General features: G+C 39.0%; 1 protein-coding gene and 1 pseudogene across 1 annotated transcript in view; both read right to left on the bottom strand.

Moving 5' to 3' along the window:
• The window catches only part of LOC131687876 (uncharacterized), a 51,128-nt gene extending 23,637 nt beyond the window's left edge, over positions 1 to 27,491 (bottom strand). The window contains exons 1-6 of the mRNA XM_058971967.1: positions 26,644 to 27,491; positions 26,460 to 26,587; positions 14,797 to 14,933; positions 14,147 to 14,738; positions 13,801 to 14,089; positions 3,880 to 4,180 (exon numbers count right to left, since the gene is read on the bottom strand). Of these exons, the coding sequence (XP_058827950.1) occupies positions 3,880 to 4,180; positions 13,801 to 14,089; positions 14,147 to 14,738; positions 14,797 to 14,933; positions 26,460 to 26,587; positions 26,644 to 27,249 (2,053 nt within the window). The 5' untranslated portion in view covers positions 27,250 to 27,491. The remainder of the gene's footprint in view (positions 1 to 3,879; positions 4,181 to 13,800; positions 14,090 to 14,146; positions 14,739 to 14,796; positions 14,934 to 26,459; positions 26,588 to 26,643) is intronic.
• On the bottom strand, positions 22,601 to 23,813 carry LOC131694245 (ribosome biogenesis protein BOP1 homolog; annotated as a pseudogene).
• Positions 27,492 to 27,905: the final 414 nt, after the last annotated feature.

The following is a 27,905-nucleotide window of genomic DNA, read 5'->3' on the forward strand; positions in this document are numbered from 1 at the left end:
ATTCTAAACATATACGTTCATAAATTAGTACATGAGGATTGTCTCTTAAAGAGCTATGAAGGGATGACTTTTCTACGATGGTATTCAGATTGGACTGAAGATCGACAAACAAATGTATAAAATTACATCATTTTTTATTCACCAGATTTCGATAAATTGGAACCAGTCTAGCTAACTCGTTACTAAGGACTACCCTAGGAAATCCAAATGTTTCTGTTCACTTACAAAGTAATTGTTTTGAGAAGTTAATAAAATTCACTTTTGCGAAATTCAAAAAAAAAACTTTTAGAACCACCCTAGGCCAAATTTTCATTTTAGCGTCCTAATTTAATCAAAGTCGATTTCAGCACACCAAAATTACCCTTAGATGATATTTTCAGACATTTTAAACTATTTTTGAGGTTTTGTCCAGCTTTTGTATGAAGTGGATCCACTGTGCAGTGTGAGAAAAAACTGCTTTTTTCGTTTTCCAAGATGGCCGCTTTTCTAGGCTTTCTCAATTGAACCTTAAGAGTTAATGATATATAGAATAAATCGAGATGTCTCCGTCAACTTGTTTTCAATTAAGACTTTTTGATTTATGACTTCGTTAGTTGGGGGTTCGCTAGTTGGGGTGTTTGTTAGTTGTTAGTTAGTTGAAAGTCAAAAAGGGATTGAAATTTTAAATCATCATCAATTTTAAGGGGCTCATTGGGTGATTCCTGTGGCTATCTAGAAAATAAAACATGCTCTGAAATCTAATGGAATTTTATATTTTGAATTCATATTCCGGAAAGTTTTTGATTGAATAACTTTGTTAGTTGTCGCGCTTCTTCCATTCAGTATCAATTAGTTTATGGCGTTGTGTGTTAGTTGCTAACTTCTTGGAGGTCTTATCTGATGAATTCAATCACATTATCTAATGATTTTTTAGTTAGTAGTAACGTAGTATGCTTGCGCTTTATCGGCTTTTTCCGGCGCCGTATCCATTTCCTGTTTTATGTGAAAGAACTATTCAAAAAAGTAATTAATCTCAAAAAGAACACACATTGTCACAAAAATCAACTTTAAACTGGGAGCATTTATTTCTGTTTGTTTTTATCGGAAGAAAACAAACAATCAGTATTTCCCTCGGGTAATTTTTGCAGGCTGTTAGTTGCCGCAATTAACGATACGGATACGATTCGCTAGTTGGGACGCAGTCGTGACGAATTTGCGCTGTATGCAGATTTTCTGAAAAATGTTGTATAGGCTTCAATCCCCTACCCCAACTATTTTCATAAAATTGTTTTTATACAAACGACAAATGTTCTGATTAATACACCTTAGCTAATTTGTGTTAGAATTTGAATTTTGCCAAGTTCGTTCAGAACTACATGGCATACTGTGCTGATAGTTGTTCAACAGAGAATTCCAGTGTGATATAATATTTCAACATTGAACATCTCATTCCTTTGCACGTTTTCTTATTGAATAGGCAACCTTATCAATCGCAAAATACATGAATACACGTGGCAAGAGCGCAGTTATTCCTGAGACAATGCAACATACCACGCCTTTATGCAGGATTGATCAAACTATATGCACAATGAGAAAAAAGATTATCGAACCTACAACAGGTGCTAGAAACCCAACTAATATCTACGTGCAGGTAAATGAAACACCCGCATCATAATCCTTTTTGACTGAGCAGATCATTTAGAAATAATCAGTGAAGCTGTTCAGGTGTGTAACTAATCCACAATTCCATGATTTCGGAGGTTAAATTTATTGTGCAAATGATATACAATTATATCAAATTTATGTCGGAGCGGCAATTGCTAAGCATTAAAATCTTTGAAAGTGGAACCCTACCTAAGTGCAAACTGAAAAAGAACACTTCGAAACAATTCATCATCTGTTTTCGTACCTTGCTTACTTATGTGCGCTTCCTAATTGGACAACAACTATTGCTGCTATGGCCGCCGAGATTCCGACCGGTTGTGAAAGTGCGACAGGGAATAGTGAAGGGGGCGACGGGAACAATGACAAATGGTAGACCCTATCATTATTTCAAGGGTATTCCTTACGCCAAACCTCCCGTCGGTCAACTTCGTTTTCAACCACCAATTCCGCTGGAGAAGTTCGATTGCCCTGTGCTGGATTGTTACGTCGACTGCGAGGATTTCATTCAGCAATCGCTTTTCATAGGCATCGTAAAAGGTTCCGAAAAGGGATTATTTTTGAATGTGTACACTCCGGAACTACCGAACGAGATGGAGGTTGGGCGAAAAATGCCAGTAATGGTTTGGATTCATGGCGGTGGATTCAATACTGGAACCATCGGGAGCTTCATGTGCAATCCGGTGTACTTTCTGGAGCTCGGCGTTGTGTTCGTGGCTATGACTTATCGCTTGGGAGCACTGGGTTTTCTCAGTATGCCAAGTGTCGGAATTCAGGGGAACGCTGGCCTGAAGGATCAAGTAAGTTCTGGGGGAAAGGTATTGGATTTTGATATTTAAGAACTTTTTCCCATAAGGTGCTTGCTTTTAAGTGGGTCCACGAGAACATAAATCAGTTTGGTGGAGATCCCGGGAATGTTACCATTTTTGGTGAAAGTGCTGGTAGCATGTCGGCATATCTGCATTACTTATCACCGAATTCCAGGTATTTTTTTAATCGTATTAGCAGATTTGGTTTTGACTCTCTGGTCTATTGTAGAAAATATTTTCATCGTGTAATATGCCAGAGCGGTGTAACGTGCTCCGAAACCTTTTTCCAGAATAATGGGGCTGATGAAGCGCGAAATTTGGCCAGAACCCTCGGATGTAAGGGTAATTCGGATCAGGAAGTACTAGGTTTGTATTGATTCAGTTTCATACTCATGAGTTTTTCAATATCTAGTGGCAAAAGAAAACATATTGTGGTTTTGAAGAACCGTAAGATTCATTGTTGACATCGGTAGGATTATGCGATTTTGAGTTCGATTATCAGGTATTCCATTCAATACTAATCTCTTAAATGAACAAAAACCGTTCGTTTAGCATCAGTTTGCCCTGTATGTTGTGTTGAATTGTGAAAGTGGACAATCGTCATCGATCCTGTGATCGTTTGTGGTCAGTATTTGATTGGTCAGAAGTTGAAATGAACTACGGTTAATTGATAATCACATTCTACGAACTGACAGTAGATGTTGCCTAAGCTTCCGGTACAGCAAGCAAAGAAAAATGTCGTGTGTCATCTGTTAAAAGGGTCGAGCACAAATGTCTCTAATAGCCATTACGGGGTTCGCTATAGGCGATTGTAAGTCAACGTGTTTGGTATCTTCTACACCCAAAACTCGGCCGTAATACTTTTACGGTAATAGAAAAAATCCTCTAATAGCAAGACGTTTAATACTAAAACGGTCGCAACAAATTCCCTTGTGAATATTGCTATTGACGCATGTCTTATATCCAACCTCACAACTCGCGATATCTGTGCTATCACGTTCATCACCCAAAATCCGACGGGTATGTTTCTATTACTTTTGGATAAGATTCTATTGTCTTTTCGGTAACAGACCACGCAATTGCGCATTGTGGTATTAAACTCATATTTCCGCAATGATAGTAAACGGTGGAATGACGAATTTCGGTTGCTGTTCATGTCTGTGTATCACACAACAAAACACTTTTTCAGTATGTGTTAACCGCGGCACTGTTCGCATGTAGGATAATTCGGTCGATTTCTATGATAGTGTTAGTATTGGGTCAAACCAACCGGAACTATGGCGAATTTCTGCCAAATTCAAGCTGGAATCTGCCCCAATATTGGCAGAAACCAGCCGGAATATTTTACTGGGTAGGTTGGAAAGTGAAATAAAAAGTATAGGCAGTTTCTGGATCCGGCACAGTTCCCGATCTGGACCTGTTCCCAAACCCGGTTCTCCCGGATCCAGACCATTTGCCGAATTCGGACCAGTTCCCGGATCCGGACCAGCACCCGGATCTGGACCAGTACCTGGATCTGGACCAGCACCCGGATCTGAACCGGTACCCGGATCTGGACCAGCACCCTGATTCGGACCAGTCCTTGGATCCAGCTGAATCCTTTTTCCCATTACCAGGTCCGGACCTAAACCAGGCCCAGACTTGGCGTTTAGATCCAGACAAGTGTATGGATCAGGACCCTCGGTTCGGATGCGTGGATCCAAACCGTAGGTCTTCCTTCCCGTACATGACTGGATATCAGTTTGAGATGCACCGAATTGATGGAATACTTAAGCAGTACAAATCTGCACATACCTTGTGAAGGAAATCGCCCAACATTTGCACGAGCTGGCAGAGAAGAGGTGTTAGACGTAGCTCTCTGCTCTGACTGTACTACGCAGGAGTTGGAAAACTGGCTCGTACCAATCGAGCTCGAACTGTCGTTAGCTGATCATAAGCAAATCGTATTTGATCATTTAAATGTCTCACTATCTCGTCACGTATAGTAATCCCAAATCTTCGATCTGAGACCTCTACGAAGAGGGCTTTGCGACTAAGTTTCAGGGGTATCATCCAATGATTGAATCTCCAAGTGACTCGGATGAGGTGCTGGATAAAACAAACTCACTCATAGGGACCATTAATTAATTACGTAACACTTTTAGAGGGGTTAAATAAGTTACTTTCGAAATTGAAAGACTTTCATGTCAGTTCAATTAGAACTGCTAATGGTCAATACTCGTCTGACGAAGATGTAGTACTCAACTGTCTTTTTGACAAACACTTACCAGACTGTAGTTCTGATTCTTGGGCATCTGCTCGTAGAATTGTGACAACCGTATCGATCGAATCGGGGATTAAAAATTTTGCTCCGTGAAAGTCTCTGGGAAAAAATTAGTTATGGAATTTGCTTTTCGACTTCGTCTCAAGAGAATCCGACACTAACTTAGTTAACGGACTAAGCTAGCGCCGGATTGACGCTAAATCCAAAAGAAACGGAGACACAATTTGTATTCCGAAGCAAACCCTAGTCAAACGTGATGTCCCGCTCCGTTTTCTGAAGCTAGCGTCAATCCGGTGCTAGCTTAATTAACTAAGTTAGTGTCGGATTCTGATGAGACGAAGTCAAAACGCAAATTCCAAAAATAATTTAGTTGTAATTATAGGCAAAAAAAGAGAAATATAGCATAGTGCTCCGTGAAAAGATGGAATCATTCCAGTTCTACTACAAAAAGGATATGAACACATCAAGCACATTTTGAAAAGGTTTCTTACTTGTGATCTTACAATAGGATACATTCCATTAGCGTGGCGGGAAAAAAACAGTAAAACTTATTCGCAAAGGTGGCTAATATGTAGGCAAAGAGCTTTAGACCGATCCGTCTGACCTCCTTCCTTCTCAAATCAGTGGAAAGTTTAATCGACCACTACATTCGGGATGTTAGCATGGGCGAGCATTCGCTGCAAGCAATGCAACGTGCATATCAGCGGAGGAAATCTACTAGCACCCTGTTGCACAATGTTGTATACAACAAAGAAAAAGCTTTTTCACAAAAGCATTTCTTGATATTGGAGGTGCTTTTGATAACGTGTCTTTCGAATCCATTTTGGAAGCAGTACGAGGTCATGGAGTACCTTCATATATAACGAACTGGATACACGCAATGCTTAGCCACTGACATCTGTGCTCATTGTTAAGACCAGTGGAGATAAGCAAACAAGTGTCTGCGGATGTCCTCAAGGTGGTGTGATGTCACCACTTCTATGGCACCTTGTCGCCGATGGCTTGTTGAGCAAAATGAATGAGCTTGAGTTTCCGACATATGGTTTTGCCGATGCTTATCATATAATGATCACTGGTATTCGCATTAACACACTTTTTTATTTGATGAAACAAGCCTTATGTGTTGTTGAGCAACGGTGTCTTCATGTTGAACTATCAGTTAATCCAAATAAAACATCAACCAACCAAGAATTACAACCGAAGCTCGTCCATTACAGTTCTTTGACTTAGAAATTGTTGTTGCAGATTAAGTTAAGTACGTTGGGGTAACTCAAACTCAACTCAAAACTTAATTGGACAAGCCTTCGGCCAATGTAGACAGTCTTTCCGCAAATCTTGGGGACTCAAACCCAAGTACATTCAGTGAATCTACACAACAATTGTTAGACCAATACTGGCTTACGGGTGCCTTGTTTGGTGGTAGAAGAGAAAAGTTATGACAATCCAATCAAAGTTAAACCACCTTCAGAGGAAGATCTTGATGGCGATGACTGGTACGTTCTCGACAACACCGACTGCTGCTTTAGAGGCACTCTTGAACATAAAACCACTATATGTGTTTCTGAAACAAGAAGCACTTTCTCGGGCATTCCGTCTTAAAGTAACTGAGCCCCAAATGATTACTTGGGATGAGATTACACTGACTCCCAGTGACTCGCACATAGTTTTTCTTTTAAAACTTTCAATGTGAGAACTCCTCCTCGCGAAGAACGGCTGTCTGGCTGGATGGAGCGACAACTTGACGATTTTGTAGTTTGTTATACTGACGGTTCTTTGTTCGAGAGCCGAGCCGACGCTGATGTCTATTGCCGTGAAATGTTATTCCGGTATTACTGGAAATATATGGGCGGACGAACTGGCTAGACCTGGCGCTGCGACTTACTTCGTTGGTTCAGAGCCAGCTCTACCACTGTCGATAAGTTGGATAAAGCACAAGATCCGCTTTTGGGCTGCATCCGAACATGCCAATCATTGGCGTAGCTTGCAAACTTGCATTCGAACAAAGACTTTTCTATCGGATGTTAGTTAGACAATGTGAAAAAGTTGCTGCAATTTTCTAAGCACAATTTCAGTATTCTAGTCAGGGAACTGACTGGACATTGTATTCTCAATTATCACATGGTTACTATTCAATATGGTGAGTATTATTCGTCTGATTTTTGTGAATCCGATTACGGCACTTCATATCATTTGATATGTAACTGCCCTGCAGTAATGCAATTACGTATCAGGATTTTTAGTTCTAGAATACATAATGAAGTTATGTACAGAGAGTTGAAACTCAAGGATGTGCTATTGTTTATAGCCCAGTGTAGTAAAGAGGTATAGTTTAAGCCGCATTTGAATGACAATATCTCTTCGGGGATGTTGTCGTTCTGTTATCTCAATATCCCCTCGTGGGTACATCAACACCCACGAGCGGATATTGAGAAAAAAGAATAAAAGACACTTCTCGATGAACGGATACATCAACGTCCCTTTGTCGTTATTTTCCTTATCCCAAACCTTACCACTTCCCCAATGTTCATCATAGCACATTCACATCAGGAAATGATGAAAAGACAAATTACGGCAAGACACAAATCTCCGATCAACAAGGGGAACGTGCCATTTGAGCCAGTAGCGATTTCTGATTTCAGATTCCAGATTCCCTGTATCTCATCTTTGAGAAATCTTTGCTGTTTAAAATACTGTAATTGAACATTATTTTAAAATGTAATGCACGCAGAAACGTTTACATCCTTTTAAAAAATTGCTCTCGTTTCAAAATATTTGCAATGCAATTTCCAGAGAATATCACGAAGATTCATAAACCAAACACAAATGCAAAGTTTCTTCCGAATTGGCAATGGTCATATTTTGTGATCGGCCGGTTTCTCATGGATCCCTCATTCAGTTTATGTCAGCTCGATTACATGAGTAAATATGTACTTAATATGTTGATACTATTCCACATTTACTAAACATTCGCAAACAACCATGCTTTTCTTTAGCACAAATTAATACTTATTCTTTTTATTACTTCAAAAGATACCCTGCTGAAGGCTCCCGCACATAAACTCGTCAGCAAGCAAAGCTTCCATAGCACCAGTAGACCAACGGATCTTTCCCTAAAGTTATGCTTTCGACCAGTAATTGAGCTGCAAGAGACAGCGGTCAGTATCATAACTAGGCCACCACTGGAAATACTACAGCACCACGACACTTTGCAGATGCCCTTTATGAACGGATGCACCAGTGGAGAAGGGATTCTGCCGACAGCGATGATGGGAAATAGTTGGAACCAACTGAACCACGAACCTGCCTGGTTTGTGCCGAAGTTTATGAATAATTTGAAGGTTCCAAATCGAGAAGAGCTGGGACGCAAAATACAGAATTTCTATTTCGGATCCCGACGAATCGATAAGAATGTGTTCCAGGAAATGTGCAACTATAAGTCCGACACAACGTTCTTTACCAGCTCCATTGTAAATGCAGAATGGATGGCTAGACACCAGCCTAGCGTGCGCCATTATCACTATCGATTTTCGTACAGCGGTCGCCACAATTTTGCAAAGCTTTACCTAAATTTGGATCACCTGGAAGGAGCGTGTCACACAGATGACATATTCTACATGTTCAAGTATCTCATTAGTGTAAAGAGTATTCGATCTAAATATTTAACTGATTGTATTCATCGTTTATTTCCAGATCGCAATTTCTTCCGCGCTTGGACGATAATGATGAAGAGGTAACTGTGCGATGCAATGTCATCAAACTGTGGACAAATTTTGCAAAGTACAATGATCCTACGCCAGACTGGGATAACTCTGTATCGTGCAGGTGGAATCCAGTAGTTCCGTTGAGCTCATTTACAGAAAATTTTAGTCTGAATTGTCTTGATATTGGAATAAGGCCTCAGATGATTTCTAATCCATGTGAAAAACGAATTCATTTTTGGAGACAAACCCTTCGACAGCACTGCGATACTTTACTCAAATAAATAGAATTTAACAAACTAATAAATCTTTAAGTCCATGCAATGTTAATGTAATATAAATCCGAAACTCAGGCCTGACTCGAATCAGAATATTTTTTTATTCTAACCGTGCGTTGGGAATATTCAATTTTAATATTCTCGACTGTTGAAGCATAAATTGTGGATTGTCTTACAACTCATCTTTTGGAGAGTGCCGAATTGCCGGTTAAGATTAGGCTGCTCTCGATAAAAAGAATCAATCATCGTTTGGATAATAGGTATTGTTATGTTCATAATTTAATATTTTAAGAAAATTAACGAAAATCTCACAAAAACACAAACTTTTGACTACTTTATCATTTAAAATACATTCTCTTAACTGAAAAAATGAGGGTTTTGTTTAGTAGGAAATTTTTCAGCTTGTAAATGGATCTAACAGAATGACAATAAAAAGAATACTTTTTGAGTTAGGTTAATTTTAAGACAAATAAGTTATTTACTTAAAAAAGTTGAATACGTCTGTAACGGTTGAGGTTTGATGGTGTGTATAGAACGATTATTTCCCCAAATATAATGCTCGATCAAGCGTAGAGAGATTTTTAAACATGAACTAAGCACTCTGCATGATTTTCTAGAACGCTTTTATCAATATAAAGAATTCTGATCTTGATCATCAGAACCGAGCTATCGAAGTTGAAACCAAAGTTGTCAAAATGTATTCAACGAATTTTCACTTTGCTGAATACTCTAATCCACCAGATTACCTATAGCACTGTTTCTCACAAGCAGTTTTCTGCCACATTCTGCGAGAGCTATGGGCGTTCGATGTGGGAAAAAATGAACGAACTAAATTGGGCAAAAGAGTTACTGATTACTACACGAAAGCTTCATGGGAATTTAATAAAAGACAAAATTTGGTGAGCAATAATGTGCACATTTTTTTCTAGTGCACCCTTTATAATTAGCCTAAATTATGTGAAAGGAAGTTCAAATTGTATACAACTTGCGTACAATCCATGCTACTTGCTTACAACCTTTGTTGCAACTGTATTATGTATTCCTCCTTGCTTTCTGTTAAATTTGCGTGATTAGCATGTTACAAGCCATTATTTTTTTAATTTCAATTTTCACCTCATTTCGTGGTATTTTCCAAAACCCGATTTTTAAACTTTCACTCTTCCAAATAATTGCACTTTTCAAAAATATCGTTATTCCATTTTATACCGTTTCTAGACTATTCTTTCAACTTTAAAATTCTTTGATTGATTTCAAATCGGTTAAAAATTCGCAAAGTTATAGTAATGTTGTGTATTTTTTTTATTCAAACCAATCTATGTATCATTGATTCAATAAACTCCGTACTTTCGACTTACACAGCTGTTTTCGCAATTAAAAAACGAAGAAAATAATGTATTATACATTACATTTCTTTTGTTTACATTTTTACCTGCGAAAATTGCGATCAATCGCGTTGGTAAGTTGATTGACTTGTACGTATCTCACCTTGATTTTATTCCCAACCCCGCACATTAGGTTAGAAATCTTTCAAACCACAAAAAAGAGCCGAAAGACCCTAAAGTGAACGCCTCTATAATCAAAATGAAAAAAAAAACTTTGTTGCAGACGTATAGAAAATATTAGAAAGAAATCTTTGAAAACAAGTTATTCTGATCGTACTGCAATTAATATATCTCTTCTGCTGTGTATAAACAATAAAATTCGAATTCTATTCAAGGCAGTCTCTGAAGTCGAGTTTTATTGAAAAGAATTGGCTTAAGGTAAATTTCTTAAATATTGTTTTGTATCTCGTTATATTCCATTTCTGTAGTCTTCATATTTTCTACAAAGTTTTTCAAAATGACATTATCAACAACTTTGCTGAAGACACCAAATATCTTACTATTTTTAAAGAGTTACTTCTCCTGAATTACTTCTAGGGGATTTCATCACCAAAATTATTATATTAAAATATGACCTTTTAAGTTGGAAAGCTTCTTCGAGATTGTTATATCTTCAAAGTTGATGGTTTCGAAATTATGTGATCTTGACCGTTAGAAAAGTTTTTTAAACATTTATTCCACTTTACAAATGCACTTTGCTAATGCAATCTTTGACTTTATTGACATATTGTAAAAGAGATTATAAAGGGCATCTGTTAGATTAAATTTGTTACTGACCATTCGCTAAAATGCATGAAACATCGAGATTTGATGTAATGTAATGATCTTTGTTTTCGATATGGGGGTGCACTCTGCAAATTCTACAAAAATGGTATGTAACGAAAAGTGGTCCAATTTTAAACGCATATAATTCAGCCATCTCACGATAAATTTTCAAATTTTTTGCACAAATCGCCCCGAAATACTTCTAAGAATAGATTCCAACAGATAAACCCAAAGATTTTTGATATCATGCCATTAAAAAATCAAATAATATACAACCTTGCCAAAATATCGCGCATTAACACACAGAAGATAGCGCTTCCCAAGCCCTGTACGACATATTGGTGTACCTAGCGCGCTATGCTTCTATGAATGACGTCATCATCGACTATTTAAAGAACGGACTTGGTCAGACACGCTCAGTTCACTGATGAATGGCTGGCGAAGCAGATCACTGCGCTGTGTTTTTTACAGCCAGTGTAGCCGAGTTAGAAGTCCGTTACACTGACTGTGGAGGTACACTACCCTGTACCGTCCAACAGGCGACCGCTCCAACTGCTTCCTAAATGCCGCTGTAATATTGCCAGTAAATTTTTGGTTTAACTAGCACATGTATTTGCTATTTGCGCTTGAAATTAAGTAATGTAGTGGTAGTAATAAGCTTCCCGTTTTGGTTTAAACGCGAGGACAGTTTTTAAAACAGGATTTGATTTATTAGTTAAGCTCATTTAAGAAATTTTATCAATTCTGTAATTTAAAAGGAATTTTACGGAACTTGGTGAATTTGGCACCACTTGCAACTGGTATAATCAACCTGCACAAAGTGTTGCATAACGCAGGGCTGTTTTTTGGAGCAAAATGTGTTATCATTCAGTCCTTCGCTATGCAAAATCACGATATTATGACAGATGGGCTAAGCGCGGCCGTTCCTTTCAATCGGGAATGGCCGCGTTGAATTTTGGTGAAATGCGCTAATAGTGTCGTGGTGGTACTAGTTGTCTCTTTCGCACTACCCATCATCATCAGCGTTGACTCGTTTTGCATTGTGCGCTTGGGTTCAATGTTTGGGGCGAATATTGGTAGGTAGGGGAACTGGCGGTAAAATGAACACGTTAAGCAAAGTCATTATTTTCTAACTAATAAGTGAATGAGATATTACAATCACCTTATATGTTTCTTGTTAGACATGTTTTGTACATATCTGGTAAAAATACTTCGTCATAAACACATTTCTTCAAACATGATTCTTGATTTCTAACCATGTCCAAAAATGAGACATGTTTATAGCGAGTGGGTAAATTGAACATGTGGCGGTGGTAAAATGAACAGCTTCTGGTGACTTGCAAAATGTCCTGTATGTATGAAAAGCGCAGCGTTGGAAAGCATTTTTCCGATCAATGCTAATATCCCAACAAATCATGAGCTTTGCATACACACAGGGCATTTTGCAGGAAAAAAAATGTCACGGAAGAATTGAATTTTCATGACGTAATATTAACCATTTTACAATCCTGTGGCATCGAAACACATCTACAAACTTAGGGTTATCCAAGGGTGTTTGAACTTTTAGGATCTGTTTGAGAGCAACTAGAAAGCTTGGTCTATACATGAGATGTGATTATATTATCTAAAATTTGATTTTTCTTCACCGGTCCGGGTGTTTTTCCCACACACTAAGTACTAAGAAAATAAATATTTTACATTAAGTAGTATAGTCCTACGTCTACAGTTCGTGCAACCCCAATCGACTCTTTTGCACTTTGATGGCTGAATATCTAATAAGAGCTGGTAAGGAAATGTTAAATAAGATTTCATACGAATCCGACCTATATTAAAACCTCAACAGCATGATAGCCACCATTGCCGGCCGCCCTCATCTCCATCGTTTACGGGAAAGGATAAAGGATAAGGTAGACAGGAAGTGTTGATGCTCCACTTACTTAGAAGGTCTAGGATTCACTCCAAGCAAGCGAGGGGACATGTAAATCATGGTTTATTATGTAGCTGTTTAGTTAGTCTTCTAGTACACGATCAGTCGAAAAAGAAAAAAGTTTAGTTTTTGTTGCTTTTTTTAACTTTGGGTAGCCGGCTACCGAGAGTATCCTGTTTCCTAAACAAAAGCAATTTGAACTCCACACAATCGACCGCGGGAGTATTGCCTAGAAAAGCTAATCTTATCTGCGTAATGGGCTGGATCACTATTTATTGCGACAGTATTTAGACAGATTTCGCCACTTCTTCTTTACGATACGTTTATTGGGTTGAAAACTATCGAGTGATAACGTTATACAGACAAAGAGTTAGGAAAGCGCGAGATGTAATAAATCAAGGAAAGTATTTGGTATTTTCCATATCGGATTGTTTGTAAAATAAACGTATACGACCGGTAATAACGGCCACTGAGCGGAAATACAAAGGATTTTTAACCTGATACATGGGCTTTTTAGTAATAACGGAACGAGAAATTGGATTCATAGAAACAGACGCGGTGAATTTTCAATACGTATTGACCCGTGATCATCGATACTAGTCAGATTAAAATGTTATTGGGGCTGATTTCCAACCAGCTACTCATTTTTGCGATAGTGTTTTCTAGACTAAATTTGTTCGCATCCTTTGATAGCACCCAGTCGTCACTGGTCTAAGGATCAAATGCCATCAATTGACTTATACTCGCGTGGAGGCGTGAGATAGGATACTTGTGAGAACTATGCTAGCTCACCGTTTGACGACCATTTCTAGAGCGAAATACAAATACTTCAACAAAACTACCTCCCCATGCCCCTGCCTGGAGCCGCCAGTACGCTTACTATTTGCGTTACGAAAAAAAAGTCATGTTGTGATTTTTATTATTCGTGGTGAAGTTTTCTAATACGAAAGCATATTCAGGATGTCATGGACCATTTCTCGCATTTATAACACCGGGTTTGTTTACGTCGCGTTTCATGTTATCTTTATAAATCCCTACAGAAAACCTTTACGATAAGTTTTCAGATACTGTCGCCACAACTGAATTCGCTGCTCGTATGGATTCCGAATCATTCTCGATTGAGTATTGATTTCCAGACAGTCAATATTGAATGTGTCAGCATCTCTCGCAACAGTCTCCACCGGAGACCACTTGCACAGCACCAGCGGATCGTCTTGATCTGGAGTTGGATCGTCGTATTTGGCAAAATTTGTCCACAAACGTATCAACAAATTCCGAACTCGACATTCATCACTGCTCTCTGGTAGACTAGGTAACATTTTCGATCTACAAAATGAAGGAGCCGGCTACAGCGGTTGTTAGTCAGGAAAAAATATAACTTACTTGAATAAGTAGAAAATATCATCTCCGTGACAAGCCCCTGCTAGGTGACTTAGGTTGAACAATCGCTTAGAAACACTAAATTTCCCATCATAACTGAAGCGATAGTGATAGTGCCTCACATTTGGTTGATATTTTGCTATCCATTCGGCACTCACCATTGTATTAGTGATGAAAATATTATCCGACATAAGATTACTCAACTCGTTAAGTGTACTTTTATCTATTCTTTTGTCGCCGAAATAGAACCGCTTAATCTCCTTGCCGACTACGGACTTGTCTAGCTCGGCAGGACTTCCCATTAACTGAGGAACGAGTCGGTCCGGTTCGCGGTCGAAATCCTTTAGCCGACCCTTTATCATAAGAACCCCCAAGAGGCCTTCACCACTGGTGCAGCCATTGATCAGTGGCATTCGAAGGGTATCGAAAGATTTAAGTATTTTCTCGGGGGGTTCGGTAATAATACTATCTTCGGTAAATTCTTTTTCGATCACTGGTCGGAAAAGCATTTGCATAGCCAGACGTTTCTCTTGATCCGTCAATATGTCATTTCTATGCTTCAATATCAGCTTGGCCGGAGCTTGCAGGAGAGTTTCTAGGAAGAAGAGAACTGAACCATACTGAATGATTTTTGGTGTATTAAAAATACTTACCCAGGACTTGTCGGTCGTCATTCCCTTCGTAGCCTAAGCACTTGGCTAGCTTTCGCGCTCGATCAGCTGCATTTGTTTGGAAGAACGATTCGGAACAAGCTACTCCGCTTTGGCATATTACACGATGGAAGTATTTTCTGTAAATGTAATGAAAAATTTATAACGGTTTGAATAAACTAAGAGAGAGAGAGTGATATTAATCTTCCGGCAATCGTGCTAGAGGACAGGGCGCACGTCGCCCCGCCTCAAGAATCTGGCGAAATCATCCTTGAGCAACTGCGGCTGCTCATTCAATAAACCATTTACTTGCCTTTCAAAATATTAAAGGTGCTATAAACTATGGTCATTCTGGATGAGATCAATTTAGAAAAAATAGTTCAACGATGTCTACATGTGATCGCAACTACACATCAAAACTAGGCCATATTAACCATAGAGGAAAATCGGTTATTACTAAAAATATAACAGAAATCAGGAATCTATAGCGACTGGCTCAAACGGCACGTTCCCCATATTGATCGGAGATTTGTGACTTCTCATGATTTGTCTCTTCATCATTTGCCTGATGGCAAGGATTGGGAAAGTGGTAAGGTTAGGGATAAGGAAAATAACGACACAAGAACATAAACAAAACGGAAGTATTCTTCACCAAGGGAATAAAAAATACTTCTCGATAAGCGGATATATCAACATCCCCGAGAGGATATTGAAATAACAGAACGACAAAACCCCCGAAGAGATATTGTCATTCAAATTCGGCTTAAAACAAGTTAGATTTATAAAATTTCGCCGTGACTTGTTGGAAGCCATAGTTCAGTTTATGATCCATTTTTGTTAGAAATACCAAAGATCGGGCTGATACTGCAAAAATACTGTTTTATTTTCGCTGCATTCGACTGGGTTCTCAAAGGCAAACTGCCCACGAACAAGGATTTTGGAAATCTAACCTCATCAAAACTTTAGAACTTTACCGACTTTTCTTGGGATTCCATGAAATACCTTATACCTTATTCTGGTGAAGGCTATATGGTTCGACAATAAAACGGAATTTCTCTGCCCTCCCACTTATCTTCTAGCTTTGTTCGTAATCCGGATAGAGCCAAACAATATCAGACCTTATGCCATATTCACTGAAACTGGGAATGCAAGAGTTAGGAGGGATGCAGTGAGACACCCATGAAGATATTTTTACATATCATCCTTCGGCCCAATCGCGAAGTGACCTTACTCCAACCTTACTTGCACACGATAAATATTGAGACTCTAACCATATACGATCATAGCACTACACATTTAATCATCATCACTTATTGTACAGCAACTAGAAGATACTAAACACGTGGGCTTATAATCGCCTATAGCAAACCTCGAAATCTATATTAGAGACATAACCATCATTTGAGCCCCACGATTTGAGGAGAAGCAAACATCCACTGTGTCAGAGTTTCGCTCAACACAGCAAGGGAAAGACCCACGATACTCTGTAGCAACTGGCATATTTTTATCGCGCCGTTCCAAATTTTCGGCCGGAGTTTTACCAGATTTTTTGCCGTGCGCTGTACATAATAAATAAAATAGATTCTTGCACAATCTTTTTAAAAATATGCATAATAATTTTGTAACAAATTCCGTAAAATGCACAATTATAAAAATAGCATGAAATGGATTTTGTGAAAGCAGCAATTAACTACGCCATGATTGGTCCGCACATTTCGACCAAGCAGCGAGCGTTGCTAGGATTGCATCTTTGCTATTCAATGAATTGCGGCACACGTGGTGAATTTCGCGCTAAATCGTATTCAAAGTAGTAGTCAGGATCTGAAAAACCGAACAGCAGGAGGAGTGAAAAGAAGGGGTGATCTTCCAAATTCACAAGAAAGGCGACCATTTGTAGTGTGAGAACTTCCGAGCGATCACCATTTTGAATGCCGCCTACAAAGTGCTATCCCAGATCATATTCCGTCGTCTATCACCTAAAGTAAATGAGTTCGTGGGAAGCTATCAAGCCGGCTTCATCGATGCTCGGTCGACAACGGACCAGATCTTCACCGTACGGCAAATCTTCCAGAAATGTCGCGGATATCAGGTCCCAACGCATCACCTGTTCATCGACTTCAAGGCAGCATACGACAGTATCGACCGCATAGAGCTATGGAAAATCATGGACGAAAACAGCTTTCCCGGGAAGCTGACTCGACTGATCAAAGCAATTCCCGAGCAAACGAAAAGCCCATAATACCCCCATGCTCATGGGGTTTGACATGGGTGTTTGAAATGGGTTCAACCCATGAAAACACCATCACCACGGTTCGGAAGAGCCTATATAAAACACCATATGTTGGTGTATTTATGGGTTATTGAAACCATTTTATGGTGTCTTGATGGTTGTGTATTTTGACACGGACCATGTTTAAGGTCTTTTCAAGGGGCTATGTAGTGTTTGAACCCATGAGTATTAGCTCGGGTTATGGACGGTGTACAAAACAGCGTAAGGATTTCGGGTGAACTTTCCAGTCCATTCGAATCTCGACGGGGACTGAGACAAGGTAATGGACTCTCGTGTCTACTATTCAACAGCTCTGAAAGGTGTGATGCGACGAGCCGGCTCAACAGCCGGGGTACGATCTTCACGAAATCCGGCCAGTTTGTATGCTTCGCGGACGACATGGACATTATCGTCCGAACATTTGGAACGGTGGTAGACCTGTACACCCGCCTGAAACGCGAAGCAGCGAAGGTAGGACTGGTGGTAAAACAAAGTATACGCTGGTAGGCGGAACCGAAAACGACAGGATCCGGCTAGGAAACAGCGTTACGATCGTCGGGGATACCTTCGAGGTAGTGGAGGATTTTGTCTACCTAGGATCCTTATTAACGGCTGACAATAAAGTGAGCCGTGAAATCCGAAGACGCATCATCAGTGGAAGTCGGGTCTACTATGGGCTACAGACGAAACTGCGGTCAAGAAAGATTCACCCCCGCACCAAATGCACAATGTACAAAACGCTTATAAAACCGGTGGTTCTCTACGGGCACGAGACTTGGACCATGCTCGAGAAGGACCTGCAAGCGCTAGGAGTTTTCGAGCAACGGGTGCTAAGGACGATCTTCGGCGATGTGCAGGAGAACGGTGTGTGACGGTGAAGCTTGCTGCACTCTATGGCGAACCCAGTATCCAAAAGGTGGCCAAAGCTGGAAGGATACGGTGGGCAGGGCATGTTGCAAGAATGCCGGACAATAATCCTGCAAAGATGGTGTTCGCTAATGATCCGGTTGGTACAAGAAGGCGAGGAGCGCAGAGAGCACAATGGGCGGACCAGGTGGAACGTGATTTGGCGAGTGTTGGGTGTAACCGACGTTGGAGAGCTGCAGCTACAAATCGAGTATTGTGGAGGCAAATTGTTGATTCAGTGTTATCATGAAATTGATGTTGAAATAAATAAATGAAATTAACGTATTCAGAGTTGGCAGTACCCTCTCAGATTTTAATGAAACTTTCTGTACATGAAGACTTTGTCACAAAAAGCCACTTTGCATACCTTGTTTTTCCAAAAATGATCTAGGGTCAAACTTTTTTAACCCTTTTTTTCTAATTGCTATAGTCTAAAAATGACACACATTACAAAAATGCTGCAGGAGTGATTTTCACAAAATTAGTCAATTTTTTTAACAAAAATATTTAAAAAAATCTTAATCGTCTCCTACACAGAAAAAAATTTAAAGTCGATTTATAAAAAAAAACCCATCTTTGATTTGGATGAAATTTTGTTCCAAGATAGGTAATTACGTTCCCTACCTACCGTCAAAAATTCAAGTTGGGCACTTTCAAGGAAAAAAGTTATTTAAAAAAATGTTATTTCTATACAAAGAAAATATTTTTGGTTTATCTTCTAAATTAGAATACCTTTTCGCCTCTACTTTTCCACCAGGAATAGGCACAAAACTGTAAATTTCTGAGTGCCAGATATTGTTTTGGCGTTATTATACAGTTCTTCAAGTTCTTCTGAAATTTTGTTGTACTGTTCAGCTGATATGCAGCAGAAATTTAATTTTGTGATATTTTTATCAGTTTGTTCAACTGCCCAGTTATATAAATCTCGGGCAGTTGTTATGGTAGTTCTATTGTCGCGAGCAAGACTAGCTCTTTTTGTCATTCGCGTGAGAGTGCTATTGGTGCATCACAGGGTTCTTTTCCATGGGATGTTGCAAAAAATGCCATTCTGTGCTTAATTCATACTTTGACTGGAATCTACACAAGCTTGCGAAGTTTTTCTTATTTTTGTATTGTGCTGCTGCTCCATCAGACTGAAAATAAAATGTAGGAAAGTTTGTCAATTGTTTCATAAAATTTATTATTTTTTAGATGAACAACTGAATTGCAATCGATGAAGAATTTTTGCAATAGTTTTATTCAAAAATTTGACTCATTTTGTGAAAATCACTCCTACAACATTTTTTTTGCTGGATTTGTCATTTTTAGACTATAACCATTTGAAAAAAAAATGGTAAAACAGTTTGATCCTTTTCAAAAGACAGTCTGGATCATTTTTGGGAAAACAAAGTATGCAAAGTGGCTTTTGATGATAAAGTTCTCATGTACAGAAAAATTAATAAAAATCTGAGAGGGTGCGGCCAACATTTGTTCGAGTTGGCGCGAAATTCGTCTCATAAGAAAAATTTATCAGTTTGTGTTCTGACGTCGTAGCAGCTGCTGCGTTTCATGTAAGCTCGTTCTTCAGGAACTGATAGCATTTTCTTCCAATAATGCACTGGCGTGCCAGTTTCATGCATCCACAGAGGATACAATGATCACACACCACAGAAAGAACAGAACATTCTCTGCACTAGCGATTGATAGTTTGATTAGCACTGGTTGTTGCATTGTGAGAAGGAGATGGTGTTGGCTGATATTATTATTTTCTGCTGATAATTTGATACGAGTTACTTCGTAAAGCTTAGTCACGAGTTTTCAGTGTATAATTGCACTACCGTGGGACAAACTGGGAAAAAAAATTTAGGTATCATCGTATAGGCCACTATAAACATAGCTTTATAAGGATCCGTAGAACCAGATTAATGGTGTAACATGTAGATGCATCACAGAATTTGCACATCTTCATTATCGGCTAAATGACTCAATGTTTATTTTACTTATTTCGTTTGCGAACTTCGCGGCTCTACAAGTGAAATTCTCCATTTAAAGTAATGTCCTAGTAGTCATTTATTATCACACGTGAGAATGCCAGGTTTATTGCGAAAATGCCACACTATGATCCTTAGTTTGCTATATTTGTGAGCGCCACGCTTTAAACTAGCCTATTTCTTAGAATATGTAGCTATACGAATATATTTTGATTCCACTATACGTGTAATGAAAAATTCAAGAATCGAAAGTAAAACACATGACTTGAACCTATGCTAGATTCATTCTATAATCTTGAAGAAAGGCTAGATGTTTGAATATTTTCCATTCCAACGTACGTGTGCCGTTATATCGGGATTGCACCAAAAATACCGAAATTGAATACACAACACCATCTCGGAACACCCCGCTCACTGTATGTATCTCACCCATAGCTATATTTCCCATAATATGACCGAAACCGTAAAGAACCTACCTGATCACTCACTCACAATCTATTATCAGAATGTCCGCGGTCTTCGGACTAAGACTAACCATCTGTTCGCAGCCCTATCTGCTTCTGACTATGACGTAGTAGTATTAACAAAAAAACCATAGCTTAAAGACGATATATCGATGTGATCGAAATAGCTCCACTAGCCGCGCCCTTCGTGATGGTGTGGTAATGACATGTGTCAAAAAGGGAAATCGATGCAATATTGTAGCTTTCGATGGTGCCGACCATCTAGAACAGGTAGTAATAACTCAACTCCATTGTCTGAATCATACTTAAGTAATTTGCCAATGTTCACCTTGCATTTGCCTGCAACATTGTTCTCCAAACATGAGGGATATATCAAGCTACGCGGTATTGACAGTTCGAAAGGACCTGGGTCGGACGGGCTTCGGCCATCGCTTATTAAGAAATACTCTTCATCGCTGGCTCTACCAGCATCTATACTTTTCAATCGTTCCCTTAATGAAAATATTTTCCCACTAAGTGGAAAAAGGCTTTGATTGGCCCTATCTACAAAATTGGTAATGTACATTAGACCTCTCCACATTTTGAAAAAGTTTTGAAAATACATGGGACAGCTCAAATTTTTGTTCTATGTGTGAATTTAACTTTTCTATATAAAAATCCAGTTAACAAATTTTCTATTGCGATTATAGGTATGTTCACCTGTTAAAACATATTAAGGTATGTCTAAGGAACAACATTTGATGATGTGTGGGCATGTGGGCTTCCTTCATGTCCAAATTAAGTCATTTTTGGCGAAAGTTTTTAAATTCACACCTAGAACAAAAATCTGAGCTGACCGATGTATATTTAAAAACTTTTTCAAAATGTGGAGAGGTCCCTTATATTATGTTAAAAAATACAGAGGAGTTTCAATACTTAAAATCCTCAAGGAAGTCTTCTTGGGCGTCTTGTTTTTGTACTCTTCGTGGACAACCTCTGCAGTAATCTGTCGTCGTCTAAAGTCACGTATGCAGATGATTTGATAATGTATCATGTTGTAACAACTATGGTGGATTGTTGCGCATTGAAAATGGACCTCGAAAGGTTTATGGATTGGTGTGACAGAGACGGCATGAGACATTCAGCAATTCAGCTTAATCACTTTCGCATGAGTTCAATTGCCCATTGTTTTCCAATACTTGATGTGTTCTGCTCCTGTAGAACAAGTCGCATCCGTCAAGGATCTGGGTATTACTCTCGACTGCAAACTACGGTTTACCGCACATGTTTCTTCTGTCATAACTAAATTCTACTCTGGACTTGGACTCATCAAGCGATACACTCATGATTTCAGTGATGTTTACTGTCTAAAATCTCTATACATCGCACTGGAACGTTTGGGCCCCGCATCACACAGTCCACATAATGTGACATTAATCGTCGTGAACAGGTACAGAAGAATTTCATTAAGTTTACACTTCTTTGGCTACCCTGCACTGATAGAATATATTCGTAAATCGCTACGAATTAGTTTCGTACGGACAATTTTCATAAAATACACGAATTTTTCGTACATATGATGAATCATTCGTAGTTCCATTGAAACACTTTTATTTTTTATTACGAGTTTTTCGTGAAATCCACGAAACGACTTTCGTTGGCTTATTACAAAACGGCTTCATTAGGCAAACGTTATTTACTGTTATTTACGAAAGACTTAATAATATTTACAGGCACCATTCGTCAAACAGTCAACGTCAAAAGAGCTTCAATAGAGGTAGAATATGGAGTCCTTGTTGCTATACGTCGCAGGATCTCACCGGATGGAACAACACACACTGAATGAGCACCTTGCTTTTCGGAAATGGCAACTGTGGCTGTCGTTTGGACCACTGATGAATCAATACTGAACGATTGGCAGGTTCCAGCATGACAGCAGCGAAGTAATCCCCCGCCCGTGCCCCATAACCTGTTTAATGTTCTTGAAATGATTGATAATAATACGGACGCCGGATTTCCATTCATCTTCCGTAACTTCCATCCACTGGACGGCAGTGCCGATACGTTAATTGTCAACTACTTTGGGTTTTGGTGCCTCCGCCAGCAAATTCTGATTTTCGATTAATTGAATTGTCGCTAACATTAGGATTATTCAACAGAAGTCGCTTTCCCGAGGCCACTGCCACTAACTGTTCGGACATTAGATATTACATTAGATATAATTAGATATTACAAACAGTAACCCGAGTTTATTTACCACGAATACACAAATACAGATCCAAGCACCGTAAGAACCGTTCCCGACTGTATTTGCCGAATTCGGGAATTTCATTGGAGCGAATTGTACTTTTGAGGGATATAATGCAATTTTTTTTTCAACGGATCTTCCCCGTGACTGTTCCATTCGGCCAGTTCTCGTTCGTTAAATAAATATTCCAGTTGTGGATTGTAGGACTCAGCATGTCCCGGTAGCGGTCTCTTAGGAGCGACAACATGATCATGAATGCGACGCATTTCTTCCTTGATCGGTGTCCCAAACCATGTAGAACTTGGGGCCTTTGTTCAAAGCGGATTACTTTTCTACCTCGGCACGTGTTTTAATCCAACCCATCTTGAGTGCATGAGCAAGGCCAAGGATTTTAGGCTTCTCCGGTTTACTTGGCAAAAATGAACGCTTTTGATCCATAATATTACGAATGGGCATCTTTTCTACTTCTGATGTGAACTACTGAATCCAGGGCTGCAAAGACTAATATTAGGAAATTCACTAATGAGCGATAATTTAAAAATTAATCTGATAATTGTCGTACTGATCATCCGGATTTCTCCCAGCCATAATACGCTTCATGAGCCGAAAGTCTTCGTCACTCAGCGCAATATTTTGACCAGTTTGTGGATTCTTAACTGTTCGCCAAAAGTTCGGATCTTCCATCTTGTTCAGGAAATAATCAATGGCATCAGTTTCCGGCAGTTTGGTCAATTTTTTGCATCTTAATCGTAACCAACGTGTTTATACTCATCGTACCAGTGCATCGGAACGTTTCCCACAGTGATCCTTATATTCTTCTTGTCCGATGTATCTCCAGCAGCATACTCGTCCTGGTTCTTGAAGAGCGATTTTTTTCTGGGAAGACACCTACGCTGTTGAAATCCGGATAAATTGGCTTAATTTTCTCACCTTTCTACTTTCAAACTATGTGCAGCGCATCTTACCTCGTCCAATTTATAAAAATCACTGGCACTTTCCTGGCCTGCGGATTCCGTAGTCTTTAGACTCGATTTGGGGCTGTTCTCATTTTCCGTCTCCAATTCCAATGAGGTAAACGCCTTCCGTTTCCCCGCAAACCAAAAATTACTGAAGGCACGTACAAACGACTATCCACGCGATTTCCTGAACCTCTTTCGCTTCCAGTTGATGCAGAATCCGGAGCAATACGGATTCAGTTGAGCCATCGTGAACTGCTCGTTGGTTTTGTGTGAAGAAGTCTGAGTTTTTCTCTACCGGGGCAATGTCAAAATAATATGATATTAAATACGACAACTTTCTTAAGATGAACGAATGAATTCATGCGACCAACAAAATCGTTCGTAATATACCCAACCGTTTATTAAAATATACAAAACATTTCGTTTCATTCACGAAAAATAATGTCGTTATCAACGATTACATTCGTGCAATGTAAACTTCTTCGTACCATAATAAAATCGATTTGGCCACATCGATTTTTTTAATTAAAAAAAATCGATGTTGTCAAATATCGATCCCAAAAGATCGACTTAAAACAATAAGAGGCTAATAAATGCGAAAACTTTTCTAAGGTAAACGAAATTAATTCGTGCGACCAACGAAATCGTTCATCATATACATAAACATTTATTGAAATAAACGAATCACTTCATTTCATTCACGAAACATAATGTCGTTATCAGCGATAACATTCGTGCAATATATATTAAATGTGTAAAATTTACGAAAGCTTTCGTTCACCAAGCGGCCATTCTTGTTCATGGAATGAACGAAACCTACTGTTTACAATGCACGAAAATACTTCGTTGCAGAAAACGACGAATGAATTCGTGCATTGCATGATCGATTTCATTATATTTACGAATTTATATTATCAGTGTGGCTGCCCGATTACTGCTACCTCCATTCGAAGATCACTGAGCTCTCATCCATCTCCCTAAGCTGCAAAATAGGCAATTTTGTCTGCAACGACTATTCATTTTCGACTTGTTTACAGGCAATATTGATTCCCCTGTGCATTTAGCCAAGCCTGATTTCAACGTTCCGGGAGAAATGATTTTTCCGGCGCTCAACACATCGAACGCTAATCCACGTCAATGTTAGCTGCCAGCTCTTCAACAACGTTTATCATCTTTTTGATTTTAGTATAAGCAAAGAATCATTCAAATTAAAAATAGTTTGTTTATAGTTAGATTATAGTTATTTGATTCTGTGTGATGTAATATTTTGAATCGAAGACAATACACAATCATTTAAGATATCAAAATGTCACAAGGTGTATAGAGATAATCACCAGGGTTGTTAACGTTGAATTCAACTTTACCGCCAATAACGACGAATTCAGCGCCATTATCGGCGTTGAATTTGGCGTTGATTTCATCGTCATCGCGCTTCGTTGAATTCAACGTTAGTGTTATCGTAAATTTTCGCGCTGATTTCTGTTTTTTGTCCATTTTTCGTCAAAAATGTATTGTGTATACATAAGAAGTTTAATTGCATATTCAGCAACGTCTATAGAAAAAGATATAATTTTATTTTATTTGATTTTGATAAATTTCAAAACCCAAATTCGGCCCGAAACCGAAATTAGTCGGGTTCAGAGTTCACGAATCCGAACTTGAACCAGACGCTCTCTGGTCCTGCACACTCAATTGCATCTTCCTAGCTCGGCAAATAATTTAGCTGAGATATGTCGGTAATACCAAAAATTGCTGACATTTCAGTGTTTTCTGAACATTTCCGAAAATCGTTAATTAATTTTACCGAACGATCGTCATCTAAAGCGTTTTAACGAGAATTCGGAAACTAAAATACCGAGAACACCAGCAATTTTGTCAAGAACCGAGGTCAGCATACCTCATTGCCGTAAAACGGTATACTGGTTGGCATTCATTAGATCCGCCATATTTTTTTCGTTTCACACGCGGCGTAAGAGTTCTTGAAAGTGTGTTTAAAAATTAACAGTTCAAAGATGGACTGTGCATGCTATACAGCACTTGGAAATCGAGGAGGAGTCAATAAAGAGTCGTTTTCTCCAATTATTGAGTAAGTTAACATATCAATACTATCTTAATTTTTAGATATCCAGTGAAACTGACAGCTGCAAAGATAGCATAACCCTGTCGTTAAAGGAGGAGAGAGACTCGAGAGCGACAGAAATGCTTCGTATCGTGGTATCAGTTCAACGATGATTTAATTGATGCTTTGAGTTCTCAATAAAAAAACTAACAGTGGAAATAAAAAGTGCTCGATGTTATTTTATGATTTTAAAGAAAAATATTCAATAGCCAAACATAGTAAACATTTTCGTAAATATCAGTTGAAATTAAACTGAGCTTTCGGCAAAGTGTGACAGTTCTGAGTAAAATCCAATTACCGAGATTTCAGTTATTTAGATGTGAGTGTTCATTTACCGAGACTATTGCTGAACAGTCGGCTGTTTGATTCTCGGCATTTTGTTTTGCTGACTTCGGCAAAAAAAATTAAGTGTGTGAGACACTTATTGATGAATCAGTTATGTTGTATTTTTATAACTCTACATGAACCTAAACAACTAACAAACAAACTCTATATGATTAGTTTAGTTTAACAAAAGTAATATTGTATTAATGTATTAGAATGACCACATCTGAGTCTAATAGCATGATGAAATAGTCTCTCCAGATGCGATAAGATAAAATTTTTATTTGAAGTAGGAATACGCTTAAAATTACGCATCGAAAGTCTTATATTAGTAAACAATTATTCTATATTACTTTTACTAAAGACCAAAACATATATCGTTATAAGTTAACAAATGAATCGAATAATTGAATTTTTTGTTTACTTACCTAGAATTAGAGGACAAATAGTGCAAATAGGCGGACATACTTCCAGCACTTTCTCCGAAAACTGTGACGTTCCCGGGATCTCCTCCGAAACGGGTGATATTTTCATTAACCCATCTGAACACCAGCAGCTAGAATAAAAGTCAATGATTAAATTACTGAAAGTCACAATCACTTACCAGCTCACCTGATCCTTCAATCCCGCGTTTCCTACAACTCCAGCACTGGGCAAGCTGAGAAAACCGAAAGGTCCCAGCCGATAATTCATCGTAACAACGATCACCCCCTCTTGGACTATGCAAACCGGATCATAAACAAAACTATCTCCAGAACCGACGGTGAATCCACCTCCATGAATCCAAACCATAACCGGCAACTTGGGATTCTCCTGATCGTACCCCGGCAACTGTGGTGTGTAAATATTTAGGAACAATCCTCCTTCCTTGCCCATAAGAAAACTTCCCGCAGCGGGTTGAATGCACATGCTTCTATCGAGCAGACAGTCAACCACGGTGGAGTAAAACTTATCAATCGGGACGGGAGGCTGAAAGCGCAGGTTACCGACTGGTGGTTTCGCATACGGAATCCCTTTGAAGTAGTGATAACTGGATCCATTTGGTAGTGTTGACGTCACTCCACGGAGTTTTCCTTGGCGTACTTCAACGATTGGTCTTACTGGAGGTGGGAATCGCTTGAGCAGTCGATTAGATATCATAAACTTCACCAGCGCAACTAGGGCCACGAAAGCTGTTTTGATGAACTCCAACATCGCGCAATAAATGTATGTGCGCATGAATTGATTAAATTGATTAATCCCCAGCGGTGACTGAGCAGATTTTCGTTATAAACTTTGAACCTGCTCTGATATCTGAACCATCCTACTCAAGAGCTTGATTACAACTGAGCTGCCGTGCTCTGAGAGAATGCCGTGTATTTCATTGATGGACGAAGTAATTTGAGTGGTTTTGCTGATAATTTTTCGTTGCTTCATTCCACACCAGAATTAACTTGAAAACATATGTGCGGTTGATTCGGGGACCTGTGTAGCAAGGTAACACCAGTTAACATGACTAAACCCGTTAATTTTTTGCTTTCTTGTGTAAGTCAACGTAAATGTTGTCAGCTTTCGATTTTGAGGCTTGATCATGTGTCGCACGAGAAATAAATGTTAGTGCTACAACTATTGTCACCGCTAGTCGAGTGGATTGTATAGGCACGTTTCGCGTTGTGGTATAACGAATCCAAATGATGAGGTGGAGGGGTAACCATAGTTAGATGTCGGTATACCTTATACTGATGTTGTTCGACAGTCTTGTCAGCCCGCTGGTCTTATGTATGAGCCATCATGTCTCACGCAACAATCAGCAATCGAGTCACAGGTTTCTCTACCTAGCACGGTGTGCTTCTTAGCTCAAGATGCTAGCAAAAACATGTTTTAAGGGATTATAT

This window comes from Topomyia yanbarensis, chromosome 3 (assembly GCF_030247195.1).
Source record: "Topomyia yanbarensis strain Yona2022 chromosome 3, ASM3024719v1, whole genome shotgun sequence".
Taxonomy (NCBI): domain Eukaryota; kingdom Metazoa; phylum Arthropoda; class Insecta; order Diptera; family Culicidae; genus Topomyia; species Topomyia yanbarensis.